The sequence below is a fragment of the Electrophorus electricus genome, chromosome 20, assembly GCF_041902795.1.
Source record: "Electrophorus electricus isolate QZ-2024a chromosome 20, ASM4190279v1, whole genome shotgun sequence".
Taxonomy (NCBI): Eukaryota; Metazoa; Chordata; class Actinopteri; order Gymnotiformes; family Gymnotidae; genus Electrophorus; species Electrophorus electricus.
Window position 1 is genome coordinate 6,280,001 of NC_137516.1, and position 24,689 is coordinate 6,304,689.

The following is a 24,689-nucleotide window of genomic DNA, read 5'->3' on the forward strand; positions in this document are numbered from 1 at the left end:
CTATACTAAGGAAAAATATGCTCTTTTTTGTGAACTGTAGTCATGCAGTTATAATCATATTTCTTCTTCTGCGCACTGCACTAACCCAACAAAAAAAGTACTACCACACCACATAAAGGACTAAAACAAAACAAAAACATTTTAATGAACCTAAATATTACAGCTCTATATTACATAAACAGGCAACGTACTCTGTATAATATGGTTCCCCTGAGTCACTGTAGGTCATCTCCCATGTTTCAAGCCCCGCCCCTTGTAAACCTCTGCTGGGTCCGCCCCCATTCTCCAAGGCACTGCCATCTCCTCCACTGGAGTCACGTGATTGGCTGGGGGATGAAGTGTGGGCAGGGATGCTGTTGGCACCTCCCGAACCGCCTACTGCTCCCATAGTACAAGGGAGCGAGAAAATTTTTTATAAAATGGAACACTAAACAGAGGAAGAGCTTTGAATTCACAACCTCAACACAACCATGTACGCAGTTGATTGAGGTCTTATTGTCTGTCTGTGGAGCCTGCATGTAACTACTTAGTGATACTAGTAGGGTGACTATTTGTAGTATTAAGTCAAGGTGAAACAGGACAGTCCTCTCAGTCCAAACAATTTAGATAGAGAAAACAAATGAAAACAACTGGTTTTAAAACAGACTTCCATGTTAAGATGAACGGGGTTGTGTGTTTGCACACAAAATGTTCTAACATCTTTACCTACGACAGGTAAAGACAACATTCTATGATGCACCTTTTTACAAGTAGCTGTAGTACTAATGTCTAATGTACTCTATGCTGTATCACCTGTCTCTGAGGATGTAGGTCTCATAGACAACTCAGACTGCCTCAGGATTCACGGGTACACCACAGCACAAGGATGTGTTTTACAAGGAGCCGAGTTCATGCCTACAACAGGTCCAGGTCTCTGCCTTGACCACACAAGTTGAATGCCTTTTTTCCAAATGAAGTCTAAAAGAAATCTGCACCGTGTTAATATCTACATCTAAGCAAGGTCAGCATTCATTCCCCACCACACTCCATCCTGACTGAGGACAAAGAATATCTAATCCACAGAGACAGATTGCTATGGAAGCCTCGGCCATTGATCGGCTATTACAACATGGTTTGATCGATGCCTTTGTGACATCTGTGCGACGTCCCAAGAGATAGTGGGGCAAGTGCAGGAAAAAAGTGCACATACAAACAAAAAAAAAGTGAACTTATGAAAATGTCTAATGAACAGTTTTGGTGGACCCAGTTCTATTCCGTATCAAAGACAAATTAACTAACAATTTACCTAAAACGCCTTTAACACATGTTGAGCAGTTAGAAGGTGCACAAAGCAATACGACAACCGCCCATTGATCAATAGGAAAAAAAGAGTTTTATCCAGCCACCAACCTTGTCTGGTGAGGGGTTGTTTGATCTATGACCTACAGGGTGCCTGTTATCAGTTCAACATTTAAGTAAATCCACATGAATTAGTTTTCTCTGAACCCGAACAGCTTTCTGTATTCAGATATCACGGAAATTTCTATCCGGGCGTAATTTTCTCCCCTCCAGCCAGTAGCACGTCTCATTATTAAGACTCCGCCAACAGCCAACAGGGAGGGGTGGCATTAACTGGGTTTCTGGCTCATGGTACATGCACCTTGAGCCCAGAATCTCAGTCAGCTGTGTATCACACAACATGTAGAAACACAGGTGAAAGCCGGAGAATCAGAAGGCTCCGCTGCGGAGGCCGGAATGCTGCCGATTGGATTCCCTGGCGGCACACAATCTACCCTCTGTTACTCCTGCTCTTCCTGCTGCTTGCCACCAGAACTGGCACGTAACTTCAGTCTTTGAGATAAAAAAAATAATAATCACTGCACACTGACATAAATATTTCTACAAAAAATACATTAACTGAATGTAAATTATAGAATTGCCTTCTGGCCCTCAGTTCACCCTAGAGACAACAAATACACAGCAAATACTCCCAACCACATACACACACATGCGGTGGAATTATACAAAAGATGACAGAAGTCCACATATACTTGTGGCATGTTTAATGGTGTTCATGGGACATTTACAAACACATATTACTTTTATTTAAGTGTAATTTATGTCTTTGTGTCTCATCCACTCTTGACTTTTTAATCATTTCTCTCCTTTTTTTTGTGATTCAGTGACCCTCTTCGATTTCCTGACTCCCTTGAGTTGTAAACGACATTCCGTGGCCAAATGTCTCATTTACAATGGAATATAGCATGTATATGGCCTGGCTGTTTCACCAGCTTAATTAATTTAAACCGTACATGTCCCCAGCAGGGACCAGAACAGCTGCCACCTGCCCTCCATGCTAAGCTAATTAGCATGTTCTGAGTATAGGCATAACCTCCTCTAAACTCACACATACACACACGCATGCACAGACACAGACACACACACAACATATTTTATCAGGGCACTTCACTGTGCACTGATTAAAACTATGCAATGAAGTGTAAAGTTCAGGACATACAAATATTACTAATATTTCTATACTAAAAATACTTCTATTACTATCAGCAGAATACAAATATTAACAATATTACTATTTCTGTATAATATTATCCCAACATTAACATGGCCAAGTCACTGACCTTCTAACACATGCAGGTCTGTGCCTTCGTCATATTCTACATAATAGCAAGATCTCCAAAGAACTACTGAACTACATCGTTCTCGGCACCCTGATGAGATCTCGGACCTTCGTCGCCCCACCATGCTCCCCCTGCCTACCTGACAGGCCGGAGTCTTCCTCGCTGTTATAGCCCTCCTCCGCCTTCTCCAGGTTGCTGAGTGACTTGCAGCGTGTGCGGAACTTTCTCAGCAGGCTGCGGTGCTCCTGGTAGGTAATGGGCGGGCTGTCTGGCCCAATGTGCACCGGCCGCGGGGTCCCGTAGTAGTTCCCTGCAAGGGAAGGGCAAGCAGAGGCGCTTCATCTACCCAATAGAGTCGGCCATCTCCAGCTCAGTGTGGCGTGAGCTCCGGCACACAGGCCTCTGGGAGACAGTCAGTCCATATAGTGGCTTCTAGCCATTGTGAATGCACATCAATATCATACATCTCATTTCGGAGGAGAAAGGATTAAGGGCATGTATGTGGGGAGGTGACGCACTGAAACTTAATATAACATTTAACGCACAACTAATGAGTGAGGTTACGAACTGTCAGAACTCAAGAAAGCTGAAAATGCAAGTTCTTTATCATATCAGTAATCAAGGCGAGAGCACTTTGTCACGACCTTCTTTTTGTTTTTTCTCTTAAATAAGAATGGTACTCAAACAGAAACGCTGACCAGCAACAGGGCTTCCTGCCCGCGACCAATCTTGGACTGCGTGGTCTGTTTTCCGTGAGGTTTTTTTTAAAGCCCACGAATTATGCTGGCCAGTTATGGACGGAGCAGCCCACCGGTGCAGCAGGGCGTAAATTGTGGCGCTCTGCGGTCTTGACAATGTGAGAATGATGTTTATGGCGCTGCGTAAATGCCGCCACCTCCTTTATGCGACTCCATCTCGCTCTCTTAATCAAGAGAGGGGGCCGCTCCCGCCCCTGGGGCTCATAACTCATGCATTTGCCCCGCTTGTTACACGTCCGTTATCGCCGGTGCTGAATATTAAAAAGGAGTGCTTAAAGGTGCGCGGCTGCATGGCTGTGTATCACCCAGCAGTATTAAAGCGCTAGGTTAAGAGGTTTAATTTCGACAGCCTTACTAGGTTATTTGTATATATTATAATGTTACCGCAATTTTGTCTTGGCGAAAACTGAGACTGAGCAATGAGTGTGAAAGAACAGAGTAATGGCATGAATAAACAGACTTGTGCAGGCCCTAAATGTAACAGCCTAATAGTAGAAAGTGATGATATTAAAAAAGCCATGCTGAAGACAAGCTGGCAAAATATAACACACCATGTTCCAGAAGTTGAAACTGTCTAATTCTCTCTGTCTGACCTCCTTTCTGTTAAAAGGAGGAATCTCGTTTTTTGTTTTTTTTTAAATTAGGTCTGACTGAACACCTCATGTGCCTTCTTCTGCTTTGCAAACTCTGCAAACTCATCCAAAGAAGAAGGGCATCCTACAGGTATCAAAATGACTAGAAAAGCAAAAAGAATCTCAGGAGTCTTGGTGTGGTGGAGTACAGGTCAGATCAGGGACATCTAACTGAGGTTCCTGGTGATGGTGGTGAATCCCCTTTTCTCATAACACCCACAGCTTTGAGTGTGTTGATTGAATGTGAATGAACAGACCTCACAGCTTCATGGCCCCGCACTGATAAGCTCTGTTCACATTTGCAGATAGTCTGAAACCTGACCACGAGCTCCTGTGGACGAGCTGAGCTCACCTTTGAATTTGCCGCTCTCCAGTAGTGCTCCCGACTCCTCTAGAGAGAAGAACTCCTCTACGGACACAAAGTTATAATCCACTCCTGAGATCTCCCCATCTCGAGGCTGTCTGGTTGTACCTGTAAGTTATAACAGAAAGCAAAATAAACATTAATCACAGAAAGTGTTTGCATGTGCATGTATGGGTATGGGTATGCGTTACATTTACATTTGTCCAACTATAACATCTCATGATGGGCTTGTCATCTTGAAGGTTCTAGATAGTATTTCTCAAGCTTATTTCTCAATCTGAAATCTACATTGACCTGAATCATAATTGTGTTGTCCTGTAGCTCTCTTGCAACATTTGGATATGTTAGTGTTACGAAACATAAAGGTGGTTTGTTATTTCATCTTCTTTCCATAGTGACAGAGCCTGATAAAGCCCTAAATAGCCCAGTCCTGACATGCTCGGACATCTCTCATCCTCTCTGAGTAGAGTTCTGTAGGCTCAGGATGGTAACATACTGGTACTCCATCAATCTTCTTCATGTGATTTCAAACACACACACACACACACACACACACACACACACACACACACACACACACACACAAACACACACAAGCACACACTCATGCACACACTCACGCACACACACACACACACACAAACACACACAAGCACACACTCATGCACACACTCACGCACACACTCACACTCACTTCAAAGACAGTCAAATAAGAGTCTCATAGAGGCCTACAATGCATCTCAACTCATTATTTGTCCTCTTTGCAATATTCTGAGCTTTATTACATTCTGTGCATGCGCGCGCGTGTGTGTTTGTGTATTGACATATTCAGCCATAGCTCACACAGCCAGGGGCGTGCTTAGACCAAGCTGCTTATCACTACACCCCACCACATGTCAATCATCGCCACCCCAGACACCAACAGAGCACTCTGTGATTGGATGCCTGTTCAATAAGAAGACTGACCCCAAGGGAATTTGTGTGCGTTTGCTTGGTTGTGTAAGACTCACTAACAATATGAGATTTTGTAGCCTAACACAGCATAACATTTTCCACATACAGATGCACACTGTAAACACTGTAAACAATAAAATAAATAACAATAATAATGCTTAACAATAATAATGGCAGAACATTGCTATATTCACAAGAGTCAAAAAAGAAAAATGCCATCTTGTGAAAGGGGAAAATTACATGGCTTTGTACTTAAGTCTTAATAGGATTTCCCAGTCAGCTCCCACTATATGCTGTCAAGCTTGGATAAATGTCCAATGGGTGCAATTTCTTAATAGATGAACCTCTTTCATTGGATCACTTAAGCAAAGTATTCCTTACAGGACAGAACCCCCCACCCAATAAATGCAAATGACCTCACTATATCTTGTCAACTCATCTATTTCAAGTCTAATGGAATCTCTTTGTTGTCATGGTGACCCTAATTTAATTGCAAGAAAATGTGAACTGGAAATAGCATTCAGCATACACTCCTTAGCTCTGTCTTTTGTATATCTGAATGTGTGTTTGTGTATTTCCTCTGTGTATTCATCACACGTGAAGGTGGTGTGAAGGACACACTGACATTACTCATTTCTGCTGCTGTGACAAGAAAACTGCCCAAATGCTCATGGCATGCAAGACTGACACAAGCAACACAAAGCTTTGGGCTGACACTATTGACACAAACTTTGGGGTAAAAATCCTCTGCTAGCTTGCAAATTAAGTATTAAGGAAAATGCCACAACACCCCCCCCCCCCCCAAAAAAAGCTTCACCTTTTTTATTTTTTTTTATTTTATTTAAAATCCACACTAATAAAGTACATCCGTAAACAATGTCTGACGTGGAAAAGGTTGCGGGGGATTTGTGCATGTAATGCAACACCATTTGCCACTGTTTAAACAAAACGTGAGGTCCATTCTCTTTAGAGTCATCCTGGCACTTAACCACGGAAGCAGCACTTCAATATGATACTGCATGAATTATTGATAAATGCCCACTGTTACTTAATTTGCTTAAGAGGTTTAATCTTTTATGTCCTAGTTTCAAGCAGTTCAGCATATGTGACACATTCTCTCTCTCTCTCTCTCTCTCTCTCTCTCTCTCTCTCTCTCTCTCTCCACTCCATGGTCTTGATTTAATTGATGAACAATTATTACATATATGTGTATAATAATTTCACACTGTTTTTGAATGGATCAGAAATAGTAACTTTTAGTAGTAACCTTATCTGATTCAACTACATTTCTATTACCGTTATAGACAAATTCTGCAATGCAGTAAATGACCATTTATGCCAACAAAGCTGTTTGAATGAACTTCCACTTGCTGTCCAGATAGCAGAGTCCATTGCAGTCTTCAAACGCAGACTGAAGACCCATCTATTCGTGGAATATTTAAATGATCACTGATGTTGCTCCTGTCTTGACCAGCTAAAACTAGTACTTATTGTAAGGTATTGTTTATTACACTGATGTTGACTAACAAAGTCTAGTACTTATTGCTTATTACACTTATGATTGTCTAAGATAGAGCTTATGTACTCTGTACTTCTAGGCGTCAGCATTGATCCCTGTATTTTCTACATTATTCTAGTTTATTGGTATATTGGTCTCTAACCTACACTACTGGCTAGGATGCATTCTATGGGTAAATGACAAAGCACTTTTGTAAGTTGCTCTGGATAAGAGCGTCTGCTAAATGCCATAAATGTAAATATAAATGAATCTAAGTAAGAGAAAGAGAAAGAAAGAGTGAGACATGAATAGGGTGAGAGAGGAATGATAGCTGGATAAAGTAAACCAATTCAACATTAACCATAGTATAGGACAGCATGTCTTAAAAAACTGAAGCAAAATAGATGATGTAACAGCTCAGCCTGTCCCTGAGCACAATGCCAACCTTCTGCTTACTCACAAGCTTTACGCTCAGTCCTGACAGCCTATAGTTTAACCAAGGATGCTATGGCCACAAATTCCTCTTTCAGGATGATATTTACAGCACATTGCATGTTGCTTACCAGGATCATATTAACACCTATAACTGCTTATATACTCTATTCTAGAATAACCTGATTGGACAGAATGGCCAGAAAATCTGTTTCAAACACACACACACACACACACACACACAAAAGGGTGCACAGAAACACATAAATAACTTTATAAACACATTAATATCCCAAGGGGTTCTACTTGCAAGATGACCTCTGTCTCCATGGATACAACCTTAAAATGGGCAACTTCTTTGTTTTATTTCAACAACTGTAAAGATATAAACTCCTCAAAACTATCCTGCAGCCAAAACAAACTGCCCAACAATCTTTGTTTAATCTAATTCCCTTAATTAGAAATGATGAAAATTAATGTTTTAAAACCAACAGTGTGTTCAGAGATTGGCTAGTATGTTTTGGCTCTGCAAACCATTGCCTTTGGCTTTGTCATTGCTATTTGTCAAATTTGGGCACCCAATGGCATGGAATGGGTCCTGTTTTACATATGTCGTAGGATCCAAACTGTTGGTACCATTTTTCCCCAGCCAAGGCAAGTCAGATTAAGGATGTCTGCCTGAGGGTCCTCCCATCTAGCTGTCTGCTCGGCTAAGTGGAGACGATAACAGGCACCTTTGGCTCAGCCTGAGGGAATCCATTCAGCACCGACACTTTATTTAGGTGTGTGCTCAGCATAGTAAATGCACTCTGAATCCACGCAGCGAATCACCAGAGGCATGTCCATACACAGTGCCTTAAACAGGTAGTTGTGATATGCTGATACAGGTGCTTGTTAATTTTATGTTAAGGAGTGATGAGTTAATGCTATTATAAGTGAAGAAATTATTCTTTCATCTAAACAGCATGTAGATATGATTTGCAAACAGTGGTCTTTGTCACTTCAAAGATCGTAACCATGTCATGGTTAAGGGACCTACATCATTAGAGATGTGGACTGAAACATTTGTAAAGCTGCTTTGTGACAATCCTTGTTGCAATATAAATAAATATTAATTTCAATACATACATTTTACCTCTTTGCTGCTCTGTGTTTGCTCTCTGTTCATTTTCACTACCACCAATTTTTTCTCTGATGTGGTGTTTAGGGTCTTGTGAACCCTAAGTCTTGTGAAATCACATCCTGTGTTGGTCCATTTGGTGCCTTTGTTCCGTTCTGTGTTCATACTTTAAATGAACTGCACCACAGTTCATTTGGAAGTGGACCACTACTGACCTCGGTCCACTTATTTGGTGTGCACCAGAGTTCAAAAAGTAGTGTTCTCAGTTGCTGTACTAGCAGAGCAATCGCACCAGGGTTCATTTTAAAGGGTTCATTTTTCCCAACCTGGGAAAGTCAGAACGCACCCTACGAGTGCCTTGCCCGCATAGCCTGGGGGTGGTGTCTCCTGGTGAGTGCCAGGTTTCCCACATAATGCATTCAGGCTGAACCCGAAAAGGCGATGTAGATCCAGCATGTGGGTTCATCACCTGCAATGTGAAGGGTGAGGGTTGACCTTGCAGGAGATGAACCTACATGCTGGATCTTTTTGGGGACAATGCCATGCTAGTCGGTTGGCAGGCGTGGTTTCAGACAGATTAGACCTTGCCAATGGAAACCTACACTGCTGTCCAATTAGGGAATGTGAAACATTTGACGGGGAAAGATACTGGGTTGTTGTGTGAGATGGAAAGTTATGAACTAGATATAGCCAACCTTCCATCTACAAACATTAAGGGGCTCCAGTAAATAAATCCTTCGATCAAGGAAGGTGTTTCTTCTGCTCTGGAGTTCCCAGAGGAGATAAACCACAGACAGAAGTGCGGATACTCAGTAGTCCCAGGCGGAGGGCCAATTAGTTGGAGTTCATCCCAGACAAGAGGACTGCCTCAATAAGATTACAAGCCTCAAAGAGGAAAGCTCTGACTGTTGTGTGTATGCTTGCCTAAAATAGCAATTCCGAGTATTCAGTCTTCTTGCAAAAGGTGGGCCAGGTGCTTGAGAGAATACCCCTTACAGATTCTATAGTTCTGCTGGGGAACTTCAACACCCATGCTGGGAACAACATGTTATCTGGAAGCACATGATTGGGAGGAACAGCCTCCCTGGTTTGAACCTGAATGGGAAAATGTTATTTGACTTTAGTGCAAATCATGGAATAACAAACATTTTGTTTGAGAACAAGAATGCTCATAAGGTTAGATGGTACCAAAGCACCTTGGGCCGAAGATCAATGATTCATTTTGTAATAATTTCAGATGACTTTGGATCATGTCTTGGATTCTCAGGTGATGACAGGGTAGAGCTGGCAAATGACAGACCAGTTAAGCACAGGAGAGCCTTCTCCTAGTGGCCTAGGAACATCTAATGGATCACTCTGTAGGAGACGATTTCAACTTCGATCTCCAACAGGACTCCATAAGTGCCGAGTGAGGAAGGAGATATGGAGTCTGAATGGACCATGTTCAAGTCCTCAACTGTAGAGGCAGCAGCAAGAAGCTGTGTGTGGAAGGCAGTGGGTGTCTGTCATGATGGCAATCCTGGAACACCCTAATAGACCTTTGTGAAGGAGTTTAAGTATCTCAGAATTGGGTCAGCAGCAGCAGTGTTCTGAATCTATCTGTAGTGGTGAAAAAGGATCATAGTCCTCACCTATTGTCACAAGATATGGGTAGCCACTGAAAGTATAAGATCACAAATACAAGCAGTGGAAAATTTGGTTACTCTGCAGGGTTACTGGATTCGTAGGTCCGTAATAGGGTGTGGAGCTCTGCAATCTGAGAAAAACTCAGATAATAGCCATTGCTCCCCAATACTGAGAGGAGCCAGCGTGGATGATTTGGGCATTTCATAATGATGTCACCTGATCATCTCCTACTACTGTTTTTCTGGGCAAGCCACACTGAAAGGAGGCACAGAGGCACATCCAGGAACCGCTGGAGGGATTATAACTCACAGCTGCTCTGGGAGCATCTGGGTGTCCCACAGGAGGAGCTGGAATCTGTCTCAAGGAATAGAAAAGTCTAGTCTGCTGCCACTATGACCTTCACAAGGAAAAGTGGAAAGAAGAAGTAGATGCTGCTGCTGCTGCTGCTGCTGCTGCTGCTGCTGCTGATGATGATCACATTGATGAAGACAGTGATCTTAGGCTTACCCCCACCCTTTCCAGAACAAAATACCTAAAATTCTGTGGCCAAAACAATTTGTTTGACCAAAACATGTGCAGTTTTTGTTGTTGTTGTTGTTTACCTCCACACTAAATGCAGCTGCAGTAAGAGATGCCAGGAGTGAATAAAAGCTTCTCCTTCCTCTCAACCACAACATTATCAGAGCTCAGTCTGAAAGCAATAAACCCTGAAGAAGAAAAAACGCAGCGTGATTGGTGTCTTTGGGGTGTGTGTGTGTGTGGTCATGGCAAATAGGGTAAGCGCTTGGCAGGCGGTGGTTCAGAATGGAGCTCGACATGACCTACTTCACAGTATAAACCGTAGATTACCGGAGTCGCCGGGACATTCCAGTCTATGTTTCTGCATGGCCACAGAATAATGTAATGAATTTAAGTAATGAATGGGGATGTCACGAGGTAGAATCAATTATCAAACTGGTCAGACCTGATTTCAAAGCTAACACTTTTCACACATATTTCCATTTGTGTTATTTTAAGGATAAGCTAATAGAGTTGTGAATCCAAGCTTGCATCTCCAAAATTGGTGTACTCTCTTTTCATATTTGCAAGCAGTAAAACAGTATTCTGGAATAGTTTCAGAATAAAGATGACATGGTAAATACATAAATAAGACATGTAGCTAGTCCCAAAAACAGATGCCAGCAAGATGCAGATAAGTATGCAAATAGATCAGAAGTATATTATTAAAAAACAAGAAAGTGTCAATGCATTCCCAACCTTATCTGTATTTTTATTAAAGTACCAATGCAACTGGTTCAACCAATGTTTGAATTAAATTATGCAATTACCTCCACTGTTTGAATGCTATTAATATTAATTACCTGACACAGAACGCTCCCCTTCCCACCGATCATGTGGTGCGACCCGCCGCGTGCAGTGGGAGTTTCTTGTTGACTGTTTGACTCGTCCTATTTGTAACCACGCCCACTTATCAGCACACACCTGCCTCTGGTTTAGTCTACTTTTTGGTGTGTGCATTGTTCTCGATTATTGCTCGTTTATTGCTCGTGTCCATGTGCATGTTCTTTTTTCATGTATAAACATGTTCATGTTCATGTTCATAATGTTCATAGTGTTCGTGTTAGCCGTAGCCGTGTTCATGTTCACTGTTCATGTTATATGGGAGTGCCATCGTCTTTGTTGTGTGTTAATAAACATCTATCACCGTCGAGGGAGTCTGTGCATCCTGCTCCTCGCCCTGCAGCACTTGGGCCGATACATTAGGCCCAATGAAATAAGCCTTGAAAAGTCCTAAAGACCTACTATTTCTGCTTACTTTGGATCTCATACCATACATGATGTATTGCGTGTTTAAATGTGAAGAGTTAAAGCCTGACTAGGTGCACTTTATCTTTGTGCAATGCTCCAGCCATCTAATGTTCTGTACTTAGGATTTCAAGCAGTACTTTACTAGTAACATATTTAATAATGAGGCAAGATAAAAGGATAAAAAAGGAGTGACATGAAAGAGGGAAAGAGAAAGAAAGAAAGAGGTCTGATTTTTCTGCACTGTCCCAGCGCTCCAGTTTTGATTCTTTATTAACTGCCATAATTCCATCTACCTAATTACACATTATGATTTTGTGAGCAGCTAATCCAAATCTGTCTCTCATCTTAATGTAAGGATTTAAATGTCAAATGGATGATCTAAAAGGTAATTAGGGTTAAATACAGAAAAGAGAGTGCAGAAAAAAGGGAGCAGCAGAAGATGAAAAGGAAAGGGTGTGAAAGAGAGAGAGAGGGAGAGAGAGGGAGAGAGAGAGAGAGAGAGAGGCATGTTAGAGAGAGGGCGCATAAAAAGAAAATCCATCAATCGCTCTATCTCTTTAAGATCCATTGCTTCCTTTTAAAATGCTTTCCTCCTCTCCCTTGGTCTGTCTCTCCCTCTACCTCTCCCCTTCTGCCTCTCTCCACTCTCTGCCTCTCTCCACTCTCTGCCTCTCTAATCTCTGCCTCTCTTCTCTCTGCCTCGTTTCCTCCGCTTCTCCCAGTTCTCCTCTCTTTTCCACACTATTTTGCAAAGGTGTCAGACGCAGCTTTCTCAAGACTGGATCTCACACCAATTAAAACGAGCATCATGGCGACAGCAATTTAGTCTCTAAGCCTGAAGAGTTTTTGGTGTGTAACATTAGCTGGTCGAGGACCATGCGTGTAATTATGTAATACAGTGCAACTGAACACTCCCAAATGTCAAATATACAAAGTGTTTAACATAGCCTTTCAAAAATGAGCCACAAGCACATCTTGCCTAAAAACAGCAAACATGACCAGGTTCAGGAGTAGCAGAGTGTTATAATGCATAAGCACTTTTTGAACGTGCTGCTGGATGCATTTGGGTAGTTTGTGTACTGCTGTGTGAGTGAGACAGAAAGGGAAAAGACAGAGAGAAACAGCGCAACAGAGGAACTCACAGGGTACAGCACGCAGGTAGAGATTTTCACGTATGACTTGCTGAAGCTGACTGTCCATGGAACCGGGCGTGAAACACTTACTCAGATATAATCTCAGATCCTTACACAGTGTTGAGCCTGAGAGCGAGAGAGAGAGAAAATGAGACAGAGAGAGAGAGAGACAAAGAGAGAGAGAAACAAAGACAGAGAGAAAGATGCAAACAGAGAAATTGAGAAAGCTCTTTTGATTCTGTGAACAAACAAAATGGGAAAATGTGTCGCAGAAATTGCCACTCACACACACACATACACACACACACATACACACACATACATCTCTGTTTGTCCTTACCAACCTATAACCTGAATCTCAAAACTTGAAAGCTTGCATAAGAGCACAAGCACTCAAGTCCCTAGAGGCATTACTGATTCAACTTGGGGCATCTTAAATATGATTTATAATCATGCAGCACCAGCCAAGCATCACAGATACAGTGAAAGAAATGTTTCAGAAGGCAACATGGCCAAAATAAAGGTAAATGTTTGTGTGACAGCAATATGATTTTCATTACAGGCAGAACAGATGTAGAAGCCCTATACCAGTGTAATAGGAGCTGCAGTATATGTATCTTATTTCCAAAGTAAGCAGTTGGCGTTTCTGAAAATGAAATATAACAGTGTGGTATTTCTGTAGTATTTCAGTGTGGTATTTCTCTTTTCATCCTGGCTGAGCTATTCATTCGGTCTGGGGTGTTTTATGGGCTCCGAAGACAAGCCACTTGGCTATTACAGATGAGCCACATGCTTCTCCTGCTTATCAAAATGACAGACCACCCCCAGGATGCACTGACCCCGCCCTTCACAGAGGAAGCACAAGCCTTGACAAACATATTTCATATTGCACCAGCCAGAGATACACACAGACAACAAACACACACATAGACACACACTCACACATGCAAAAGTAATCCTTTAATGTGCTTTTAATGTTTAAACCCATAATTTGTTATTTTTTATTTAGCTTTAAATTAATTCAATTCAACATAATTAACTGACATCAGCTTGTCAGACCCTTTCCATACACTCACAAGTTAATTGATATGAAATATGGCAAGAACATAAAGCATTGTCATTTTCTAAATTAAACAAGTAATACAATTCTGAAACTATGACCAATCAAACCTTTTAGATAAATTTCAGCAGAGATGGTATGCATTGATCTGTACAAAAATAGATGTGCCAGATTTAGCAAAAATGTTTCCTCAGGCAGGTTGGGTTTATATGAGAAACTGATACAATCGATGGCCTGGGCCCGCGTACATACTCAATCTTACAAAGTATGCGAGGCAGAGGATGGAACACGACAGTGTGTAATATCAACTGTTCGCATACATTTGGTTCTAATAGTGAACTGTGGACCCAGAGACCTGAGAGATGGCCACAGATTCATTCAGACAGAGAAAGAGAAAGTGTAAAAGAGAGAGTGACAGAGAGGAAGGGAGAGAGATAAAGAGAGAGAGAGAGAGAGAGAGAGAGAGAGAGAGAGAGAGAGAGAGAGAGAGAGAGATGAAGGGGATCACTGAGGAACATCTAGTTGTCAGTCTAATCTGAGAGAGCAGGAGTCATGGTCAGCTCATTACAGCAATGGCTCGTACAGTACAGCATGGGCAGCAATGAGCTTTTGTCTGAGACACACGCAAAATAAAATCCACCTGATCATGTGCAACAGAGAATACAGAACCAAAACAACTACTGTTGAACACAACTGTTTACCCATTCTGATAGCTCTTAGTGAGACATGTCTCAACAGCTGTAATAACTACCATTTTATTAGTGCTAATTTAGGCCATAAAGCAAAGATTAGAATAAAAAGGTAGCTGTTAGCACTTTCTCATCAACAACAATTATAATGATAATAATTTGCAGTGTAAATCCGTAAAAAATACATATGAATTTCCATTACAAGCAATGTACCTTTTCCCTCAAAACACCTTTGGTGAACTTTGTAAGAAATGCTTCAAATACTGGCTTGGGAATAAGAAGTTCAAGAGTTGTTAATGTTCTCTACATTGCACTGCATTTAATCAGTGGGATTTTGCAGAGACCTCTGAGACAGTCGTTTGACATGTTTAATAGGATTCTGCAGATTTGGCAGGTGCCATATTTTGCTGTCGCTTTTTTGAAATGGTAGACTGCCTCATCAACATTCAACGGCTCTCCTCGTATCGCTTCGTTTGCCAGGCATCTGCAGTGCCATTAGTCAAACCATCTCCACATTGGTTATTTTTTGTTTGTTGTTGTTTTTTTTGTTTGTTTTTTCTTGGTAATTTTGCAATGTGTTTCACATAAGTTAGGCTAATTAGATTGTAGTCTGCTTTAAAGCATAATACTTTTTGTATATGTATAGCCCACAGCAATGTCTCCTCCTCTCATATGCACTTACCAACATTTCTCCTTCAACAGAATAATGTCATATAATCTAGCCACAGTAAATTTGTTATTAATGCATGCTATCACCAAACATGTTTAAATATGTTGAAAGGGAATAGTACTTTAGTGTTTTGCTAAGACTTTTACAAAAAAAAGCAATGAATAAAGGGTTTTATAAACCAACAGTTAACCAGTTAGTCTACTGTACCATACAGTCAAAAATACACTGCAATTATGTTGCTACATATGTGCAAGTCCAATACGCCTTGTAATATAGTAAATCTCACTGGTAAACCCTTTCTGTATTATGGTTAAATGTTGCACTGCATTATTATTGTTTGAATGCCCTGATTCACCAGAACATTCACAAAGCACTCACCTGGACTGCTAAATGCTGGTCAGAATACTCACAGCGGCATATGAGGAAAAAAAATTAGTTGCTAGAGCACTCATTTGCACATTGTGCCCTTCTGTGACATCAGTATTGCAAAGAGCAGTAGTGTAATTATGATTAATGGGTGATATATTGTGCAGCTTTAGTATACCACTTTGGAAGCATCCTATCCAAGAGTGGCCAGAAAAAATACATCAAGAATACACAATAGTCATTCTGAAGCCTTTCTATAGCCTATCAATTATGGGTTTATCAGTCTAAACCCAGATATTGTGTACTTGTTCCTAAATAACAGTTCTTATGTTGGAGAATTACTTTCAAGATGCAATAACTTTGTAAAATATTGGAGCTGTGCAGGCAGAATATCGAAAACGTCATATGAGAAAGATGTTAAGGAAGCCCAAAATGTATTCTTTCTCTGCAGTATTACCTGGTGAGACGGTCTTGATGCGAACTGGATGGGGACAGGAGTTGAGCACCCCACGAACATCACCTAAGGTCATCCCCAGAACAGGGGTCCCTCCAATCTCCAAGATGATGTCACCAACTGTTATCCCGCCTCCCGGGGCAGCAGTGACGAAAGGAAACTCCCCATAATCGGCTCCGCCCCCAATGGCCACGCCCAGTTCTCCAGAGCCGCCTAACAGTGGCACGAAGTTCTCCTGCACTTTGGAGCGCCAATGCAGTTTCTTCCCAGCCACCTTAGACATGGCAAATGAGCTGAGAGAGAGAAGGGGGAGGGGAGGGTGAGACAGGTAAATTAAATTTGTGTTTAAATCCAATATTCCACTCTCTGTATGCCACAGAGGGCTTGAAGGACACTCAAGGCTAACGGCTACTTCGTTCAATAAATGCCTTGTTTTAGACCACGGCGCTTACACAATAGCTTACCCTCTTAAGATTATATCACAGAGCCTGGAAAGCAAGCCATTACAGACAGAGGACGAAGACTGCAGAAGTCATGGGGTCAATGCCAACCTCAGACAGCAGGGTACTCAACAGACATCTCCTATTTGCATGAGTTCTGCCAGGCGTATTTGGAACCGGGTAGACAAAGCAACAGATGTGCACTCTGTGGGAGGCGGTGGGAACAGTACACACACTTTCTTCATCTTAAGGTGTATCGTTTTATAATGCAAAAATATACAGGACATATGATTTACTAGTCTGTTCGATGTGCATCAAAACACGGAGAGGGTGCGTTAATATAGAAAACATGACATTTACGAGTATATCTTAGACCCGAGCCATGGGATTCATATGTATAATAATAAATTCTCACTTTGTAAATGTTGTTAAAGAATATGACATGCAACCATATCATGCAGAGGTTTATGCAAGGACTCAGAACAGCACTCTGCTGTAATTACATACAGCTGTACGCCCACAATATTATAGCTTATTATGAGTTTCAAAGCAACGGTTTTTTGTTTTTTTTTTGGTGTTTTTTTATTTTATTTTTTTATGGTAGCCTACTTTAACGTGCTAATTTCGTATTAGCCTGTAGCCTACCATATGCACGCTTTAGCCTAAATATACATCAGCTGTGTGCTCTGCATGTTTGTTCCACATATGCAAAATATCCTTAATCCACTGGCTGCTGTTGGATAAATGAACTGCTTTAGAGGAATCAAGCTGCCGAGTTGATGTGAGATTTTCCGCCAGCTTGTTTATGAATAAGCCTACATGTGTCACGTTGAGTGACGCTTAGTGTTTGCAAAACACAGCCACGCACAAGCCTGCAGACAGGGCTTATCTAAATGGAGCAGGCTTTTAGCGATAGTGCTCGGGAGGCAAGGACCCAAAGTAAAGGAAGATTATTCTATTTTCATCGGAGTGTTTTTACTAGTTCTGTTACAGGTTCCTTTAAGTTAAAGGTAATTTAAAATGATGGGTTCTTTAAAATCAGTTAAATAATCATTTAAAATTGATGCAGGATTTACGACTAATACAGCTAAAGATAACAGTGATAACAGTGACTATTATCGTTAAGTTTCTTATATGTATCACATTGTGACCTTAGTGTATTAAGCAATTCTTCAAAAGCATCTAATAAAATAGATTTGATGTGGCGTTTTAGTGTTTGCCCACTACAATCCTGGGTTAAAAATGGAAAACGGCTCCTGTGCTAATGCATACGAGTCATATCATTTGAAAATTACTTCTTGAAATGTAGGTTTCAATCTGATATCATGGGAACTGCATATACCTGAAGGCAGAACGACACTGAGCTGTAGCTTTAAAAGTCAACAACGGTTGACAGTATCAAGCGGCAGCGCTTAACAAACTTCTCAATTCTTACATTTATCTTTGGTAGGAAAAACGCTACGGAGTTGTTGGTTTGTTAAAAAAAAAAAAAAAAAAAGTAAAAGCCAGAAAACTTTATTTTGTTTATTATGGCCAGCCATATGGTCATGCCATGTCGTCCACGCGTTAGCCATCGTGTGTGATGATGTAAACGATGTTTTCTGAACGAAATCACGAAACGGACTGTGAAGGGCTTTTTTTTGTTTGTTTGTTTGTTTGTTTAGACACTCGCGAGATAACGAAGCCAGGTGGAGTGACACTCTCGCGAAAGGCACGTGCAGCCGGCGCGAGAGAGTCTCGAGACGTGACAGTATGGGAGCAGCGCTGACGGTTGGCTAACCTCGAAGAACGGTTACCAGCGAGAGACGCGCACTGGAAGAGATTAAAGATAAAACAGATGGCGAGGGAGGACGACGGGCTGACAGAATGGGAGAGGGAAAAAAAAAAGACGAGAGGTGGGCAGAGTGGCAGATGATAAAGGGAAAGAAGCCAAAATGTAGCGTATGCAGTTTAAAGGAGATTGTTTCATAAATAATGTGGACGGAAGGAGTGTATATGATAGTCAAGGAGAACAAAAGCAAGTGGTTCATGCGGTCACCGGGAAAATAAATAGGGCCTGACTGAAGGCTCAAGATTTTACGCTCGGAAATCTTACTTCCTGTTTAGATTTTCCTCCTCTGTTACACATGAGCACAAGCCTATAAGCGATTGTATTTTTTTTTAAAGTCTGTGATTGCTGATGTTCATCAATTATAATTTATTTATGCCCAGTTTCTTTATGTCTGCACTGCTAGACATCATCAGTTCCCATCTTCATCTTGCCTTTCTCAACACACCAACCTGTGTGGTACAGTGAAAGCATGCATGTCTTTCCTCTGTGAAACTGTGCTGCTGCATCTTTTCCAGGTGCTGTTCACATAGTATTGAGAGGTTAGCTGAACACGCATGGAAAGGAGAGCTCACTGCCGAGACGTGTGCACATGAGCTGGTAGACCCCCAGGATTGATCAGGGGATGGACAGACAAGGAGAACCGGGTATGCTTGCCCTCACTGACATTAGGGCAGTTGTGCTCTTTTGCACTCAGTTTTACTCTCAAGGCTGCGTGAATGGCAATGGTGTCATCATCAGGATTCAAACTCAGGTCTTGGGGAAAAAATACAGTCTTATTTACCTGCTGTGCCAGTTGGGTGTCCAATATTTCTGTTTTTTTAAATACATAAATGTTATTATTATGTGGCAGACTGTTTTGTTTCGCCCCTGGCCACGGAAGAAACACTGATCATGATGACCTTGGAGGTTCCTCCACTTCATGGCCCTACAGTGGGGGCAGGGGAGTTTTGGAAGCGCAGAACTGTATGTCAAGGACAGCAGTGTGTTATCCAACAACATGACATCCCCCTTAATTGTTCCTGATCACTGTTAGTAGGGCTGAGGAGGTCCGATATGTCTTAACTTGTGATCAGTGTGCTCACTCTAACAAGAAATAGCGGGTGGACAACCAATCTACCTGACCATGGGCCAGGGAAGTAACCATGGTAACGATTCGCATACACGTTCCCTTGGGCAAGCCTACCCACCAGGCTTAACGAGGCTAATTACATAGCGTGGGGAGCGGCCGTGGAGACATGACTATTTGTTTCCACATGAACAATTGGCCAATCGGTCATTTATCCAGCCCCACCTCCTGGAGATCCAGCAGCTGATAGGAGGAGAGTTTTTCCCCACTCCCTGCAGTCACTACAGAGATGGAGATGGATTGAGCCAGGCACCATGCTGGCTGCTGCTGGCACAGGGAGAGGAGTCTTGCATATATGACCTTGGAGCTCAGGTGTCTTTGGTCAGAAGACCGGGATACACACACACACAATACACATGGAACGTTTTCACTTACGCATGTGGCACTGTTGGCACCTTGCTTGGTTTGATATTGAGTGGGTGGATTGATTTGGTAAGGGAGCTGAAAGTCATAGGGCTAGTAATTTATCTGTGTGCACACACACAGTTTTTTCACACACATTGTTTATCTCATTTCTCATGCCCCATGTCCCTTCCCCACTTTTCGATGTCCCACTGTGAAGCCTTCTGTGGGTAGAATAACTCTAACACTTGCACACTCACTCTCATTTACATACAGCAAACCTACTTTGAATAACAGGAATGTGTAATCATATGCATTCTGCTGACAGAGCCACTGGTCAACTTGGTCACTGCATGTGCTTCATTCACGCTATATTAGGAGTCCTTCATGCTATTACCAGGTTACAGGCTAAAAAGGGCAAAATAATAATAATAATAATAATAATAATAATAATAATAAGCTTTATTTATATATAGTGCCTTTTACAAATCAAAAGTTGCTTTACAACATTTTAAGGCAAAAATGTTATAAAGGAAGGTTGTCAGAAGAGACATAAAGGAGGAAAGACAAGTTCACTTTTGCAGAGAAAGAGGTAGAAAACAGTCCACAGTGTAGGAGTTACAGTCCAGAATGATCTGCCACTCACAGAAGAGTGTTTAGTGTAAGGGACAAGGGATTGTTGTAGGGAAGGGCTTTGGAGGTAGTGAGGAGTATTTGGTGCTGGATAGGGGACAGTGGTAGTTCAGTTCAGGTACTTGACTAATAATCAGAAGGTTTCTAATTCAAGCCCCACCATCAGTAAGTTGCCACTTTTGGGGACCTTGAGCAAGGTCCTTAACCCGCAATTCCTCAAGTTGTATTCAGTCATAATTGTAAGTCACTTTGGATAAAAGTGTCAGCTAAATGCCATAAATTTAAATGGGTAAGAGATTCAATTGTTAATCAGTGCAACTCACTAAGAGTTTAGCAATATTCCAAAATTCCTATAAATGAGTGTATGCCTCATTGATATATTATCTATAACAATAGTGTAATTAGACACTTGAGAAACAGGTTTTCTTGTCCCAACCAACAGTAACTCAATTTTTTTCTATATTTACATTTAAAAAAATATATATATTTAGTTTTTCATTCATCCAGAGTTTTAATTCATGGATGCATGCTATGAGGGACTGAGGTGGAAACTCAGTTGGATGTTGTCTTCAGCATAACAACATGAATTTATATTATGGCTACAGATAATCTGACCAAGGGCTATCATATAAATAATGAAAAGGATTGGATCAAGAATAGATTCTTGAAGAACCCTTTGAGCAATACGTGCAGCACATCATCTATGTTTACCAATCATAACACGGATAGCAATGAAACCACTAATGCTGTTCCTCATATGCCAACGGAGAAGAGACAAAAAATAAGTGCATCATAATTTAATACACTGCATGCAGCTCTTAGATCAAGAAGAAGTATATTAATGCAACAGTTGTCAACAGAGAGCAGAGGGTCATTCACAACTCTTAAAAGCGCAGATTCAGTGCTGTGTGGAGTGTGGAAACCTGACTGAAAAGGCTATCACAAACGAAGGTAGGAAATGGGTCCGAAATTTGCAAGGCAGGTTGGATCAAGGCCAGTTTTCCTGAGAATGGGAGGAACTGCAGGTATCTTAAGGGCCATGGGGATGTGACCGGACGACAGACGGGTATGTATAAAGTGGGATGAGGGAGAAGAGATGACAGATGCACAAGTCTTAAGGGAGGTCAGGGCAGGGTTAAGATGACAAAAGATTAGCATCATCTTTATTGCCTAGATAATTGTATAAATGTATATTGTTTTTACACTTATAAACATTTATGTGATTAGATTGACATAAATAATATATTAACATCTATATTTATTTCTGCCATTTCTATATTTCTAATATTTTTCTCATAAAATTTTATATCAAATATTAAGTAGCCTAATTAATCAGTATATACATTTAATGGGTAATCTTGCTGCATGTGCTAAAGTCAGTGCTGTCTTTGTGGTAACAGTTATGTTTCTCTTCATTACATACTCAAATGTCCAGGGATGTTGTCATGTGAGTCGACCTGTCAAATCTGGTTCAGCTGAGATGGCTCTTGCTATCAAAGATACACAAAATTCTCTGTCTCTGAGTGTGTCTGTCTTTCATGCACACACACTAAAAAGCTACAAAGCTGCTGGGATGTGCTGCTAGGCGTAGAACGCAACCCTGAATTGTCAAGGCAGCTCTGAGGTGTCTGCTGTGTCTGTAACAAAAGGTCAAGTCTTCCTCTCCAGAGACGGATGAAAATCTGCACTGTCATCTTAGGAGTCGCTCAGAAAATACGCTGACAGTGAAAATGTATCACAATCTACATGGACTGTGCTCAGCATGCGGCCTTTCAGTTTGTTACAGTGTAGCTACTCGGAGTAGCTTATCTGATTCGGAAAGCGCAGGAACATCTACAGCAGCATGACTGTAATCATCTTAAACCTCATGACAGAACATTTTTAGTTACACTTCCATGTATAGATTTATGGAGCCATTACATAATTCCTCTGGCACTATCAAAATACCACTGGTCTCTCTCTCAGACAAGATGGAAGATTACAGGTAAACTGCTACATGTAGTAGCCCATGTAGTGAAGGGCACTGTATTAAAAATGCTGACCCTTAAGGTCAGGAAAAAGCTGACGACATTCCTCCCCTGGCCCACTGATCTGTTTACAACCTCCTCCCATTGCACCCAGCTACCTAACCAATGAAATCTCATACTAACACAGATGCAAACAGTCCCACATGGGTTCTGCCATCTCTGTTGTCCTTTTTTTTTTTTTTTCTAGAGCTATCTATACTATCTAACTCCCAATAAAAGCTATTTTTAGCTATGAAGCTTTATTCCTGGAACATCCCTACTGTTATATTCATAAGGCTATGAGTATCTAGAGCCGGAGCCTATCCAACAGAATGAATGGAACCATGCGGCGTGTGTAGTGTTTTTGACACTCTTCAAAGGAATGTGGTATGAGATGCTCTTATTCTGCATCCATCATCATTCAGTCTGCTCTGTTTGTAATGAAATTGGTGTTTTGCATCAAGCTGAATTTACCATGCCATTTCTGATGAGTTTATTCCAAAGTTCCAGACTTTAAGAGAGTTACTAATGTAAATGTGTGGTTAGGTAGTTACCCTTTAGTGAGTCTAAAAGGTGCATATGATGAAAGCCAATTACTCTTTATTGTCTGGTGCTAATTAAGCTTCCTCAAAGTGATGAGCATTTATTAGTTGTGTGCGGAGCACAATTTAATGGGAAAGATAACAAAGAGATACCCCTGTTCCTCAAATATAATTAAAACTAAATGAAGAAGTCTGCAGATAAATGCACCATTACTGGCAGAGCAAAAGTTTGAAATTTGCGGTCTGCATTAAGAACTACATACATCTTATTGTATCATGGGAAAAACTGCATTCTATCCATGGTTCAGATTGAATCATCTGTTAGATTAATTTCACATTAGACTGCTGTAAATTTCGTTTTAAGTTCTTGAGAAGAAGGGAGAGGGTGATGTGAGTAATCCCCTCAAAAAGAGTTCAACAGATGTTGGAAATGGGCTTTTTCAGGGCAGCTAATATGTTCGCTTTAGGCTCATAGCGTTACGGAGGACAAAACCCTGCCTGTGTGCATGATGATGCCAGTGTGCAAATCACTAAAGATCTTCACAGAGCAGGGGGTAAGCAGAATGGCTCAATTAGGATTGTGCCTAATTAAACTCCACATCTTAACAAAACCGAACAGGGGCTGAAAGAGATATGGGGAGGTGAGAGATAAATAATAAGTTTAAAAAATCTATAACACTCACAAATGAACTGTACCATGATGATCTTCTAATTTATTAATCAATATGTCTTGCCTAATGTGATTTTTATGTTTTCATAAATGGACAATCAATTTTACTAATGGTCTCATTGTAAAAACAGCAGTCAGACTTGCTCCATTTCACGGGAATGTCCACATCAGTGGCACTCACCTGACACGCATCATTACGTGCTGTCCAACACAAGCTTAACCTGAGTGCCTCGACATAACGGCGTTGCTACTGTACTAGGACCGGTTATAATGAATGGCTAGTGAAGGCTGCTGTGTTGGGAAAGGTGATTGTGACAATGCGAACCTTAGTCATGTTTCCAGGATGTAAAATTAACATTTTTGTGTGTTTATTTCCTTTTTCATATATGAGATTTATTTGTTTGTTTTATCAGAGGTTTACAGTCACAGACTGGACATGACCTCCTGTTCCTGTAGCAACCTGTAGATGGCAGACAGTTGTTTAATCTTACCTCTAAATACATGATTTGGGGGGGGGGGGGGGGTAAAGACTCCATTGTGCTACAGAAAGCTCTTGCTTTAAAACATAAGCTCACCAGACATTATCAATCACACTGATGTACAATCATAACCACCTATATAGACTAGAGACTGCTCACCAAACATTACTGTTCCTTGAAGCCAATAAAGGCCTTGTTCTTTGTGAACTAAAAGTGTGTAATATGAACATCGTGGGAGGCTTTCCTGCTCATGCAGGCATGCTGGCCGAGAACATGCGGGCCAGGGAAAAACCCATGAATGATCACCACTGAACGCCTTATTTTGCTCAGCTTATTTTTTCTATCTTAGCACTGCATATTGCAGCAAACATACTGTGATCTCAGCACAGCCTTGTTTGTTTTGGTCTTATTGCATGGGAGAATCTGACAGTTGAGAC

General features: G+C 41.3%; 1 protein-coding gene and 1 long non-coding RNA gene across 6 annotated transcripts in view; one reads left to right on the forward strand and one right to left on the reverse strand.

Moving 5' to 3' along the window:
• magixb (MAGI family member, X-linked b) overlaps positions 1 to 24,689 on the reverse strand; it is a 60,669-nt gene that overhangs the window by 30,618 nt on the left and 5,362 nt on the right. For 3 of the 4 annotated variants that reach the window (XM_081703497.1, XM_081703496.1, XM_081703495.1), the window contains exons 2-6: positions 16,187 to 16,476; positions 12,954 to 13,070; positions 4,361 to 4,480; positions 2,758 to 2,928; positions 192 to 378 (exon numbers count right to left, since the gene is read on the reverse strand). In XM_081703497.1, the coding sequence (XP_081559623.1) occupies positions 192 to 378; positions 2,758 to 2,928; positions 4,361 to 4,480; positions 12,954 to 13,070; positions 16,187 to 16,466 (875 nt within the window). In that variant the 5' untranslated portion in view covers positions 16,467 to 16,476. The remainder of the gene's footprint in view (positions 1 to 191; positions 379 to 2,757; positions 2,929 to 4,360; positions 4,481 to 12,953; positions 13,071 to 16,186; positions 16,477 to 24,689) is intronic. The other variant, XM_081703498.1, reaches the window with a different exon arrangement.
• Positions 17,543 to 24,258, forward strand: LOC145652568 (uncharacterized). 2 transcript variants are annotated; one of them, XR_014118775.1, is made up of 3 exons: positions 17,543 to 17,633; positions 18,288 to 18,518; positions 18,970 to 24,258. It is a non-coding gene; the product is annotated as an uncharacterized LOC145652568 (long non-coding RNA). The 2 variants fall into 2 exon arrangements; XR_014118776.1 differs by lacking the exon at positions 17,543 to 17,633 and adding an exon at positions 17,983 to 18,069.